At 39.5% G+C, this 12,738-nt stretch overlaps 2 protein-coding genes across 3 annotated transcripts in view; both read right to left on the bottom strand.

The window, feature by feature from the left end:
* Positions 1–5,609: 5,609 nt before the first annotated feature.
* On the bottom strand, positions 5,610–12,391 carry LOC112487299 (uncharacterized). Of its 2 annotated transcripts, none has more exons than XM_025057449.1 (3): positions 11,548–12,391; positions 10,104–11,115; positions 5,610–6,128 (listed from the first exon to the last, which is right to left on the bottom strand). In XM_025057449.1, exons 1-2 carry the CDS (start codon positions 11,565–11,567, stop codon positions 10,110–10,112), a joined length of 1,026 nt encoding a protein of 341 aa, XP_024913217.1. In that variant the 5' UTR covers positions 11,568–12,391; the 3' UTR covers positions 5,610–6,128; positions 10,104–10,109. The 2 variants fall into 2 exon arrangements, with proteins under 2 accessions (XP_024913217.1, XP_024913236.1); XM_025057468.1 differs by lacking the exon at positions 5,610–6,128 and adding an exon at positions 8,960–9,567.
* An 84-nt stretch (positions 12,392–12,475) lies between these two features.
* LOC103379839 (glutamate receptor ionotropic, NMDA 3B-like) overlaps positions 12,476–12,738 on the bottom strand; it is a 45,309-nt gene continuing 45,046 nt past the window's right edge. Inside the window, exon 11 of the mRNA XM_025060015.1 lies at positions 12,476–12,500. Within this exon, the coding sequence (XP_024915783.1) occupies positions 12,476–12,500 (25 nt within the window). The remainder of the gene's footprint in view (positions 12,501–12,738) is intronic.

Below are 12,738 nucleotides of genomic sequence, written 5' to 3'. Positions count from 1 at the left end.
GATAGCTAAAAGTAGCAACATTAATGGAAAGAAACGTTAAAGATGCTGTTTGGTCTTACCTTGGATCTACTCAAAATGTTATTGCAGATATACTGCAATGGACTGTTTTTTTAAGAGAAATGATTCTGCCTGTTTAGCAGTAATTTCTGTGTGTTATTATATATATTTTAACAGCTCATTACAGTGTAGATACATAAATACATAAAATGTAGTAATGTATAGTATTTTAACTACAGTAACAGGATCAACTAAAAAGAGAAAGACTTAAATTTAATTAATAACAAGAATAAACACACTCCCACCCCCGACACAAACTTATCTTACAAAAAGTTGTTTCAAGCCCCTCATATATGTATCTAGAATATTTTTCTAAGTTTGAAAAAAAAAAGAAATTCCGAAGTACCACCAGAAATATGCATACCACAGTTTGAGAACCACTGCTATAGACAACAAACACACACATACACATACACATTTAACAACAATGTGACTCACAGCGTTGCATATATTTAACAACAATGTGACTCACAGCGTTCTGAGCCAACGTACCAGTTGTGATATGCGCACCACATTTTGAGAACCAAGACAATCAGTGTTTTCCAAAGCCTTGCATTCACACTTTCATCATTTGTTATAAATTCACGTTCCCAGAACAGCCTTGGACCAGAGAGTATAGAGGGCATTGCATTCCAGTGATAAAAAGGTTGTTGTTCAATTCCAGCCTCATACCTGGGCCTTTGTCCCTGAGCAGAGTGTTCCATTTTCCTTGTAAGACAGCAATTGGTTTCAAAGAATTGTGTCCAATTTCCAAGACAAATCAAATTTGACATTTTCCACTTGCAACTGCCACTCGCAGGCTGAGAACGATACAACGGAGCAGACCTTTACCTCCTTGTTTCTCACCATATTGCAGCTACTGTCAGAGTCCACATTACTGTGGGTCCTAGTCCTGGACGAGGGTTGGACCAGGTGTCAATTATACAGACACGTATATATTTTCTCAAAGTGCTTCCTGTATAATACTTCCAATTATAGTATTTGTGCTGTCTCTGTGTCCGAGATCTATATCCTCCCTCCCTCCCTGCCTCCCTCCCTCCCACGGTTATGAATTCTTAATGGAGTTTGAAAGTGAAACATGTCAGACGGCGTTATGTCGACACACTCTCGGACTCCGTGTTAACATCTGCGTGGACTCATTTGAGGAGGTGGTAAAGCTGTCGGGCTCCTGCTGATCAGACCCTTGTGATTCACTCATTCACATATTTACAGACGGGTAAACCTCCCCCACCTTCCCTTCCTCTCCTCCCATCACCACCACCATCTCTCTCTCTCTCTCTCTCTCTCTCTCTCTCTCTCGGTCTCTGTCATTTAGCTCTGCGTCGTTGCTCAGAGCCAGGATGAATGAGGGGGCGCCCCATTTAGAGTCTTGATCCTGCCTCTGGTTGCCAGGGAATTTCTCTGGTTCTCATGGGACACTCCCTCATCTCTCTCTCCCTCACCCTCCCCTCCAACCCCCAAAACATTACACACACACACTCGGTGACACCGCAGCCAACCCAGCAATGATACCCATGGGTTGGTCACAGCTGGCAGGAGCTAATAAACTCATCTTTCACACAGCCTGGATCCTATTTACCTCTCAGACAAAGGCAGGGAGACTCCTGCTCCCGGAGCTCCTCGAAGGAATCCTTTGTGCGTTCAAAACCATTTACCCAAACAATGAGATTATGAACACGTAGCTTCAGTGTCATTGGGATGTCCAGAGGAAGTCTCCGCATTTGTATTTCCTCTGTACACAGTATGCGTTATCAGCAACACTCTGTACCACAGACCCATATCCAGTAGTAGATGTCTGCCAGGGGGCGATGTAGAGGTGCACTTTGGGAATTCTCAAGTTTGATTAAAATCCTCCTTGGCTGCTTTCCACACATGTGACCCAATTATTCAGTTTGAACAGAAGACATATTCAGATATCTGTGTGTGTGTGTGTGTGTGTGTGTGTGTGAGTTCATTTGATATGTGTACAGTGATATGCAGACTCCCAGACTTGCAGTACCTATAACTACACCTAAAATATTCACTGTCGTGTTTAGCACTCCCCCAGACTCAGTTGTGCACTGCCTAGAACAGACATGGTCAAACTCCGGTCCGTGGTCAGATACGGCCCGCTAGGTCTTCTAATACGGCCCACCAAAAACACTGGCACAAGGTATGTTAAAGATGGCAAATACTATACTACTAATACTAATGGAATCAAGTGTAATTTCAGTTGATGCCACTAGATGTCGTGTGCCCACCACCCATCACTTTCAAACACAATCAAAGTCCACTTCAAGCTCTGCTGCACTTGACGCGTCTGATCCTTCAACAAATGATCATCAACGAATCAGTTTGTCTGATTATGGCCCATGAACGCAGATGCAGCCATTTGGTGATACGTTCATGGTCCCAGTCTGGTGCATAAGGACATGCACATGCACAGCACGTGTTGTGTGAACGCAGCTAGCTTTATTGCTGTATATCATGGGAACCTGACACACGTCCAGCCTCTTCAGTGTAATAGTCCCACAGTCCTGCCATTGGATTCCAATTGATTTTTACAGCGGCCCTCCAGTTCTCCCACTGCACTGCGCTGAGGACACCTGACAAAGAGGCTATTGTTTATTTTATTACAACAAGGTGGTTCCAGCCACGTGTGCACGCAGCCAACGCAGCATCGATTGGCTTTATCACCGCAGGATTATCTGCCGTTTTATGCAGTCTGGTCGATGCCAGTGCTCTAAATCATCGGCGTGCTGCTCCCATCTCCAGCTCCTGGAGCTTCCCACGTGCTGTTACAGCTCTCATCTGTGCTGAAGAATTCTATTTGCTAATGTCAATTTCCATTCTCCAGACATCAGGTTTCACATGAGCACTTAGTTTACAGTCTTCAATTGTACAAAGTGGATACTTAAAATTTAATATTATTTATTATATAATAAATATTAAATTATTAAATATTTGTAATACATGTTTACTCCAAATACATGGTTAAAAGAAATAATAATACTACGTACAAAAATACATGACGTAAAATCCAAAATCTGGCCCAGGGGAGAATGTGAACCAATTTAAAATTATTTTTCATAACCCATTATCAGCTTAAGGAGTACCATCTGTTAACAGTTTCAGGGAATTTAGTTCAGTCATTTTTGTCAGGCAAGTTTAGACTAAATGTTTTATTACTCTTCTAATATTCAGCCAACTTTTGGCTAATGAGGGGCTAACCTCTAGCTGTTTTTTGGCATCTTTAATTAATTTTAGGTTAGTTTGCAGTATTATTGCTACTCTGGGCTATTTTAAGGGGATTTCCGGTTTAACATTCTACTTTTGCCTAACCGTGGCTAGCCAGTTTACCTTAAGCTGTTATTACATTCTAGCTTTTCCAATGTTCGTTGTTAACTTTAAACTATTTATACTGAGTTGATTTTGTACTGACTGTCATCTTCACTTGACTTCCCTTTTCTGTCTTTAACCATTGACTACTATAAGCTTATTCTTGGTTAACTTTTTAGCTATTATTATATAGCTATTTAGCTAACATTTTTATTAATTATTATTATATTTACTAATTATTAAAATTCAAACTATTTTAAGCCTCTTGCTAAATTGATTCTATATTTATATAGACATATATATTACATGTTTCTGTCTTTTAAATTTGACTCACTTATTTGTTACCTGAGCTAACCTTCGGACTAGCAAGGTTCTTAACAGCCTTGTTAGTTTTAGTGGGTTCTGAATGTTTCATATTGACCTAGTTCCAAAGCTAACCCTAAAGAATTCGTAGAATCTTTTTTTTAAAACAGCGTCTTAGACCTAATTATATTTCCAAATTACTAGAGGCATTTCCTTCCTACTAAACTGTTTAATCATCAAAACTGACTATCATGTAAATTCACAACTTAATTATTCTTTTAAGTATCCCAGGAAGAGCAGTTGTAGAGCAGTTATTTTTAGCCTCTCAAACTTGTACCCACTTAAACATTATAACTCCCCTGTCATTGGGCGGTTGAAGTGTGACGGAGCAGCAAATATGCATGAAGGGTCCTGACGCCGACACACTCCTCACTACACCACCGGCATCTTAACGTGTCCGTCCTCCAGACTGTCCTCGGTGATTGTCCTCACTACTGTGAGTGAAGTCGTTCTCTGCAGCTCGTCAGCGCTGCACACGTCACACTGCCGCCGATATACAGAGCTTTAAGTGCCACAGTGTGGAGGAACCCCGTCATTACATGACAAGCCACACTCACCATCCAGCAGTGAAACGCTGTCGTGGTTCAGTTTATACAACTCACTTAAATCAAGGTTGTCTAAAATATATATAAAGTAAATTGACTCGTCTATTTATTGTGTGAAAAACAAACAAAAATAAATAAATAAAAAACCCTTAAAATTTTAAATAGAAACTAGTGTTCGTTCTATGCACTGTATTTGCCTGAGGCAAAATATGAATTGTTACAGTTTTCAGGTGTAACAAAATTGTAGCAACTCTGGCTTTCATTCGATGACATTTTATTCAGGTTAATCACAGGGTTCATGTGGATTAATCAGGATTAATCAAAATGAATTCTGATCGTAATTTATCATGATTAATTATAACTAATCAAGGTAAATTGCTAGTTATAATATGACAAAAACGTTTTACCCCTGCATATTTCAGAAACAGAAAAACAAGTAACAAAAGGTGTGTATGTGTTTTACATCTGGTTTTATTTATGACTTATCAAAATGATGGACTAATTAACATGGAAAAAAGTCTCTAAGATTCTACAAATATGTGTAATAACTGCATGTGTGCATGCTTTTTCATAGTTGTTGGATTTTAGTCATTGCTGTTCATGTTGACGGTGGTTTGTAGAATGTGTCAGGGGTTGCCTACAGTCGCCTCATAATTTTACAGGTTACTTTGTTATTGTCCTGTACTTGGCGATGCTGGGCTGATGCATCTGACCTAAGTTGAAAACCTCCTCTGGATAAGATCGTATTTTAAACTCCTGCCTTTTTTGCAAATACTACCATATATAACGATTATGAATTAGAGCAACAGCAGGTGGATAGATGTTGGAATTATTGGCTATACAGTGGGGTCAGGGGGTCACATAAAGGGTAATGATTGTGTTACGTCCCTCAGTAATCTTCTTTCTTTTTCCTAACTGCTACTCCCAACGTTTCTCCTGCACAACAGCAGCTGTGGATTCATTTAAAAAGAGAGTTGTTCTTAGACTGCAGATGTTCCTGGCTGTGGAGCTTGTAAACACACTGGTAAACATTCACATTTGTACTAGCTGAGCGGTCACCATCATCAAGTAGCAGGTGTTAGCCAGTAGTAACTGAGTGGGTGTGAGATTTTCTCAGATCCTAACAACAGTTAGAGCTAAATAACAACACTAGTTAAATACAACCAACATGTTTGTATTTCTGGATATTTGTGGTAAAAAAAGTGACGTTGTTTAGGTGAAATATATATATATATAAAACTGAGAATGTTGACTAACCCAGTTGTTGTATTCTAGACTTTTGTTCTTGAATTAACCTAGTTCAGTTCTCTAGGCAAACACGACAAGTCAAGTATATAAATGTTTATTTCAAAACATGAGAATGATCATTTATGATAAAATTCCATAATATGCTGATACATTTTAATAAGGGATAAAGTTTTGTTTTTTAAAATAACTCTTTTAAATATCCAGTACCACAAGTTCGTTCTCAATAAAGTCTTAAAATATCTCTGTTTTCTCCTCCTGGTCGTCGACACCATGGCATGTGAAGACAAGCACGTCACACCACAGCGAAGTTGTTTAAATGTTTAAATGTACATCAGTTCAACCAGAGAAAAAAGTCTCAGCGACAGTCACAACCTCCGACAGTCAGTTCTGAAGAGCGGAAATGCGCGAGATTTTCCGGAAATTGACCGGAAATGTCCCTTCGTCTCCTCTGAAGGTAGTAGAGAACTGTTTATTTCCATTGGGATTTTGTTCCTTCGTGAGTCAAAAGTAGAATTTTTATGATGTGAGTTTTGCTGAAGTTAATCCTCCATCCGCTAACACTGTGTCCACGGCCGCGGGAAGAGAATGAAGTGCCGTCTGGTGGTTAATTGAACAAGTAAGGTTGTCAACACAACTTCCATCAACGGTAAAATGATATACAATTATTTTAATAATGGTAAATACAGAAACAAACAAAGTTCTCGCTTACATAACCAGGGGGCAGTAGCGTGGATTAGCTCAGCAATACAGAACGTTTGACATTTAACATAAAATCTAAACAAAACAAAACATTTTAAATGATTGTTTAAATTTTAAATGATTGTTTAACTGTTTGGGGATTTTACCTGAAGCAATCAAACTGTTTGGGGATTTTACCTGAAGCAAAAACGGTGATTAAACCCATTTAAGTCAAGCAAATTTCGTAGTTAAATTGGAGAGAGGTTAGACATGTAGACAGGTAGAGCATGCAGACATGAAATAATACAAAAGTAAAAACATCTATCATGTTACTTGGGTTGTTATATGTACGTAATGTGATTATCTAAGGGAAAAGACCGTATTGACAGCAATGATGTCAGCTGTTTGTAAAACAAAATGTAATAGAATTGACAAGGTTTGGTGGGAAGAGTAAGACCAACTCACAGGAGCAATAAGTGAGATTTTATTTTTATGGTTTTTTAGTAGTATAATTTCTTTAACTCTAACTGATCATAACTATTATACCAAGTTGGTCTAGAGTGATTGCAAAGTGTTATAAAAAATTAAAATATTTAAGTCTTAAAATTAGGAAAATTGGGCTTAGGTACGACCTGCTATAAATCATTTGGGTGCTCGTCTGCTTCTTACACGTGTCACTGTGTTTGTCATTTGTCTCCCTCTTGTGGGCGGCCTGTGTTATTGTAGGTATGACCAGAGCCCTATCGCTGGCAGCATCAATAAACTCAAATGTGACAAAGTGATCGTCGCTGATCTGACTTTAGGAACCGCTGATTTCTCCGTAATCACCAACGATCGTTCCAACACAGAGAGACTACTGGGATCAGCCAACTTCTAAAAGTACAGTCATTACAATCATGTCAAGTAAGTACATTTTCTATTAGTATTGCGCCAAAACCAAGTGCAATTTTAGCCGTGTGATGCCATGAATGTTTTAGGTTTGAATTCATTAGCTGCAGGACTCAGATGCATGGTCCAGACACCACCTCACAGTGGTCTAGTTTGTGTTCATCTGAGTGGCCTAGCAACACACAACCCACGGTCGTGTGTCTTGAAGTGAAGGGTTTGCCATTCATGTTCCTCCAAGAAGCAGAAACGTAAACTATTAACAGATAATTGCCAATTAAACTTTGCACAAAATGTACCGTATTCCCCGGAAGTCCTACTGTACTTGACAAAAAAGGCTAATTAAGAGAACATTTATTAAATTATTTTAAATAAAAGGATTCACAAGAATTCAAGAGCTAAAAGAACATGGACTAAATAAGTGAACATAAAAGGCCAACAAGTTCATCCTTGGTGTTGCTTCTAAGATTGAATTCTTTTAAACTGCTACAACACTGTTATTGGCTACAGACTTTGTAATCTGCAATATTTTTCTTTTTGGTCGCATTTTTCATGTTATTTTATTTGTTCTTTAGAAAATCCTTATGGATTAGTCATTGTCATTATTCAGTGACGCAGTAGCAACATTCAGTTGAGAGGACTGTAGACGGTGCCCTCATGTGGCCGTAGATGGTATGATAGTTGGTTTGGAATATAACTCACAAGATTTTAAGGTTTTAAAATGCACACAAATTATAGTTACGAAAAAAGGGTAGTTTTTTTCTGCAAACTTTGGGCTTCAAACCCATGAGTTAATTTTCTCTCACTTTGGGCTGCTGATCAAATGTTTTGGTACATTTTTTGAAGTTATCCTTTGTTCATTAGTCACTTCAAATGTTCAGCCAAACTGAATGTACAACTGAACAGCTGTGATTTAGCGGAATTTATAATCTCAAGTTGTCTGTTTTTAAATGGTTTTATTCGTGTTGGAGTTGTCTGTTTTTAAATGGTTTTATTCATACTAACCCATAACTGGTTGTAAGGAAGGAACGTTGCTGTGTTAATGTTGCATCACACGTGTATCATATTTTGAGCACTGTTTGTAAGCAAGTACCAGGTTTAATGGTCTGCTCAGATGATAGTATGAACTTCATTAACAGTTCCTGACCAGCATTGATTTTGATGAGAGTACTGCCCCGTGTTAAACATGGTCAGTAATTAAAGTATCTCTCTGTTCAAATGGAGGATGCAGTACCTACACCAGCCTGAAGAACACAGACACAGACACACAGACTCACCAACACCGCTGCCACAGCTACGGCCACATTAAACATTAACAACCATTGTAATGGAGTGGGTCAGACATGCGGTCATGTTAAAACACACACATGCACACACTCACATTTCACCTCCACAGAGTGTAGGAGTGAGTTCTCACAGGAGACAGATTGAGGGAAAACAGCGCAGCAGCAGATGCTGGGATGTTATGAGTTTTAGTCTCCAGTTTGGGATAAAGTCCAAGAAGCGATGGATCTCACATTTCCCAGTGGCATTTTTTAAAAATTATATAAGACTCTCCTCTGACCTCCACACTCTCTGATGCAGAGTTTGTCTCATAAACTGGTCTGGTCTCCAGACGCTCATACTTTCTCCAAACTAAAGCTTCCTCCAGAGTCACAGTAGTTACAGTAGTCCTTATGAAACTCGAGATAGTGTATATCAGGTTGCTTTTTTTTATTAAAGTTTGCTGCCTGATAGGAATATTTGAAGTCCTGTTGAGTCCCTTTTTCATGTCAAATCCATTGAATCATAGGCAGAAATGACCAAAGCATTTTCTATTCCATATTCGGAAAAGTGTGTGAGATTAAGCGATAAATCTCAAAGCATTTTCTATTCCACATTTGGAAAAGTGTGTGAGATTAAGCGATAAAATAAAAATTAGGGTTTTTTTATCATTAAAGGACGACACACAGAGACACAGGGAAGATGGCAAACAAAGAATAGATGGCATTAGGTATTAAATTGCATCAGCAATGAGTGAGTCTTTCTCTACTTTTTCAATTTTGGGAAGTACATTGTAGTTGAGAACAAAGTCAGAATTTGGAGTCTGAGAGGAAGTCGGATGATTGGAGGGTTTTTTTTTTCCAATTTAGAGATTCAGTAAGATAAGTTACTTTTTTCCTTCCTACTAAAGAAAATTTTTACCTTTTAACTATTAATTATTCATAATAATATAATAATTATGCAGTTCTGAGATTAAAATATAATGTCCAATTCTAACTTTATTTTCTAAGTAAAATCAAATTGTGTTCAAAATATGACCAAAAAAAGAAAAATAACACAAATAAATTCAGACTTTGGTGACATGATCTGACACAAAGTAAGAATCCCCAAAAACAAAGTTCCATCTGCCTCTGATCCTTTCATGTAACTTTCTGATGCCTCTGGTTTTCTGTGCTGTCAGCAGTGATTTCTTTATGTGCTTGCGATTCACCTAAAAAGAAGGGTCAGGAAATAATTATGAAAGTAAAATTAAGCTAATGCTATCAGCTAATGTAGCGTCAATGTTCAAGGCCAGGATTCCACTCTAGCCTCTGTTAGTGTATTGCTGATGTTCTTCCCGCAGTTATGCAAACAACAATTTGCACTCGTACCTTTGTGTCGTTACACAAACAACATTTCAATAAAAGCTGGTACACTTCTTAAAAAATCCTGTAAGCTGAACGTTTTAATCTGTGAATTTATTAAAGTGTTTATATTCAGGCCAGAAAGACAGAAAATACTGTAGTGTTTCCAAACAGGAAGTACATTTTAAAAAGTATACTGTAATTGTAACCCTCTCTGTAAGCTGATTTAGTAATGGGTCTCAGGGTATGAATACTGTGGGTTAGTTTTCCAAGGTCATGCATATTCAGCAGCAGCTTCTGCTTTTTGCTTTAGCTTGACCTTTTACTTTAAAGTTTATTTTTTTGCCAGCATTTTGAAGAAGTGCACCAACTTTTCTGGAAAAATTGACGGTATTTTTCTTACATTGGCTCAAGTTCCGCTGCTGACACCTGATTGGTTGGCTTTTGTCCTCTCCAAAGTGTTTATTGCGCGGACCAAGTTGGCTTTCTGCCTGTCCAGGCTGGACGTGTTACGTGACTGGACCGATAAGTTTCCGACAGCAGCCTGGTTGACGCGACTCCTCTCCAGGCTGGCTGAAGCCCGCGACAGCACAGTCCTGTCTCCTAACAAAGTATTTACAGCTCGTAACTGGATGCTGGGTCTCCCCCGGTCCAAACTGTTGACTGTGTTTAACTGGCTGCTCCTCCCCAGCTCCAGAGGCCCTGTCACGCCTGATTGGTTCACCCTCGCTGTCTGCTGATTGTTCAGGGTTTGCAGCTGGCTGCTTCTGTCCCTCTCTGTCAGCTTTGGCTGAGCACTGCTGCTGCTGCTGCTGCTGCTACTGCTGCTCCTGTCTGTGTTGATAGTCTGTATCCTCTGCTTGTCCTTGTCCCTCTCCAGACTGGTGTCCCTGCGTACCAGTCCGCTCCTCTCTCGCTCCAGGCTGCTCTGTATCTCCGCCCTTCTGGCCAGAGCTTCTCTCAGCTGGTTGCGGAATGTCTCGATTTTCCCCTGCAGCTCCTGCAGCTCCCCTTCCCACAGGCTGGTCTGTGCTGCCCTGTTCCCCAGGGGAGTGAGCACCAGGCCGGAGGAGGCCAGCGCCGACACGGGGCCTCCATTCACGTGGAGGCTAATCTGTGACGGGGAGCCAAAAGCGCCCAAGTTTCCCAGCTCTAAACCGCCCAATCCGAGCCCGGGGCGACCGACCATTCCGGGTCTGCCGCGCACCGAGGCCGTGTGTGTGCGCAGGCGGTAGCTGTGGAGGGTCTCCAGGTCAAAGTGCACACGCTTCTCCTTGGGCTCGTGGGATGGTGAGGAGTTGTTGGTGCCCCCTGCTGTGGATGATGCAGGGAGGGATATGGGAGGAGATGGAGGAGGAGGAGGCTGATACTGTTTCCTGTGGAGGGTGCAGTTCTCTGAGATACAGGAGGAGGGGCTGGAGAGACAGGACAAAATCAAACCAATTGCAAATCAGTGACAATTCATATAGAAATCTAACAATTACTGCCCTGGAAACTACTGTTATTTAGAAAATCTCTACATATCCTGATGATTCAACCATATTTGTTTAAAAATACTTTACTGGAGGAATCTAATATACAAACCTAACAGTTTATATACTATACTATACTATACTATATATAAATTTAAATACTTATAGGTTGACTATTGTCTGTAATAACATTTGGAAATCTAAATACTTATAGGTTGACTATTGTCTGAGGAACTCAGTGTTGGTCGATTCATCATCAGAAATCTTGATGAAAATACATCTCACTCATTATATCCCATAAACCAAGTAATGGAGTCAAAACAACACATGTCGGCAACAGCTAATGGATTTTGACAGTGTGAACAACTTCATTACTTTTGGTCCAGGCCGGTCATCTCCTTGCCTACGTCCTCGTACGTGGTGTGAAGAGCTCTGTGGATTTTCTACAAAGAAACAAGGAGGAGAGATTATTTTAACAAAAGCTCTGGAAAAAAAATCAGAGCGGCCGATACGTTTGGATTTCCGAGTCCTTTTCTCCTCATTTATTCAGAAGAGTTATTCCTCGCGAAAGAATCCTGCTGCGCTGCTGCTTTGAATAATGAAATCTGCTGATTGTAATTCAATGAGAGTCTCCGCTCTGCTTTATATTTAGAGGAGGTTAAAGTATCAGTGTCTTAATCCCATTTTCATTTGGAAGCCCAAAGTGTTTAAAGCACATTATGAGCGTTAACACAGCTTGTACTTTTTTCTGTTCTGTCCTATATATATATATTTCTGAGGTATCCTATGGGTCCTGATTGCCCTTTTAGGTAATGATGCAGCAAACAAATAAGAGCAGTCTGATTGTTCACCAAAGTCATTCCGTTCTTTACTTTGATATATTCTCATTTGTAACTGATTTGTTATATTGATTTCATTCATAAAAAACAAATGACCTTTAATTTTCCACGAGCTGTCGTGAAAAACATTTTCACACAGTTATAAATAATGGTTTGCATGTCTCATTGGGAATCTGAAGGTCAAAAAGATGATTAAATGTAATGTTAATGTAATATTTAATTACATTGCATAATTAATAAATAATGTGTAAAACAGGACACTGGACAGACAATCATTTTTCATAATCAACTTTTACAATTTATTTAAATATGTCTTGTAATTTGTCACCAGTAGAGGGCGTTGTTTAACTACAAACCAAAACTCCAGCCATAATACCAACCGCAGAATCATTAAAGTCTATCTCTAACAGCGCGACAGAGTATTTGTCCATTTTAGGGCCAGTTGAAGATGCGGCAGTCGCAGCTCACATCTGGCCCACATTGAATAGGCTGGGGCCCAATGTAACCCACATGTATGGGTTACATTCTTATAACAAATGTGGGCTTTTAAGATATGTATTGAATTTTGAGACAGGATTTTGTCTGAGCCCAAAAAAAAGAGTTCTTAGTCAGAGCCACATGAGTGAAGAACGACAGCGAGAGGTTGGCAGAGTAAATACTGGACGTCCATACTGATAATACTAGATATTAATGACTATGTGGCCAATAACTGTTGCTGTTTGAGAGC

Source organism: Cynoglossus semilaevis, chromosome 1 (genome assembly GCF_000523025.1).
Source record: "Cynoglossus semilaevis isolate Cse_v1.0 chromosome 1, Cse_v1.0, whole genome shotgun sequence".
Taxonomy (NCBI): Eukaryota; Metazoa; Chordata; class Actinopteri; order Pleuronectiformes; family Cynoglossidae; genus Cynoglossus; species Cynoglossus semilaevis.
Note: the sequence above shows the minus strand (reverse complement) of the source record. Positions and strands in the feature narration are given on the sequence as shown.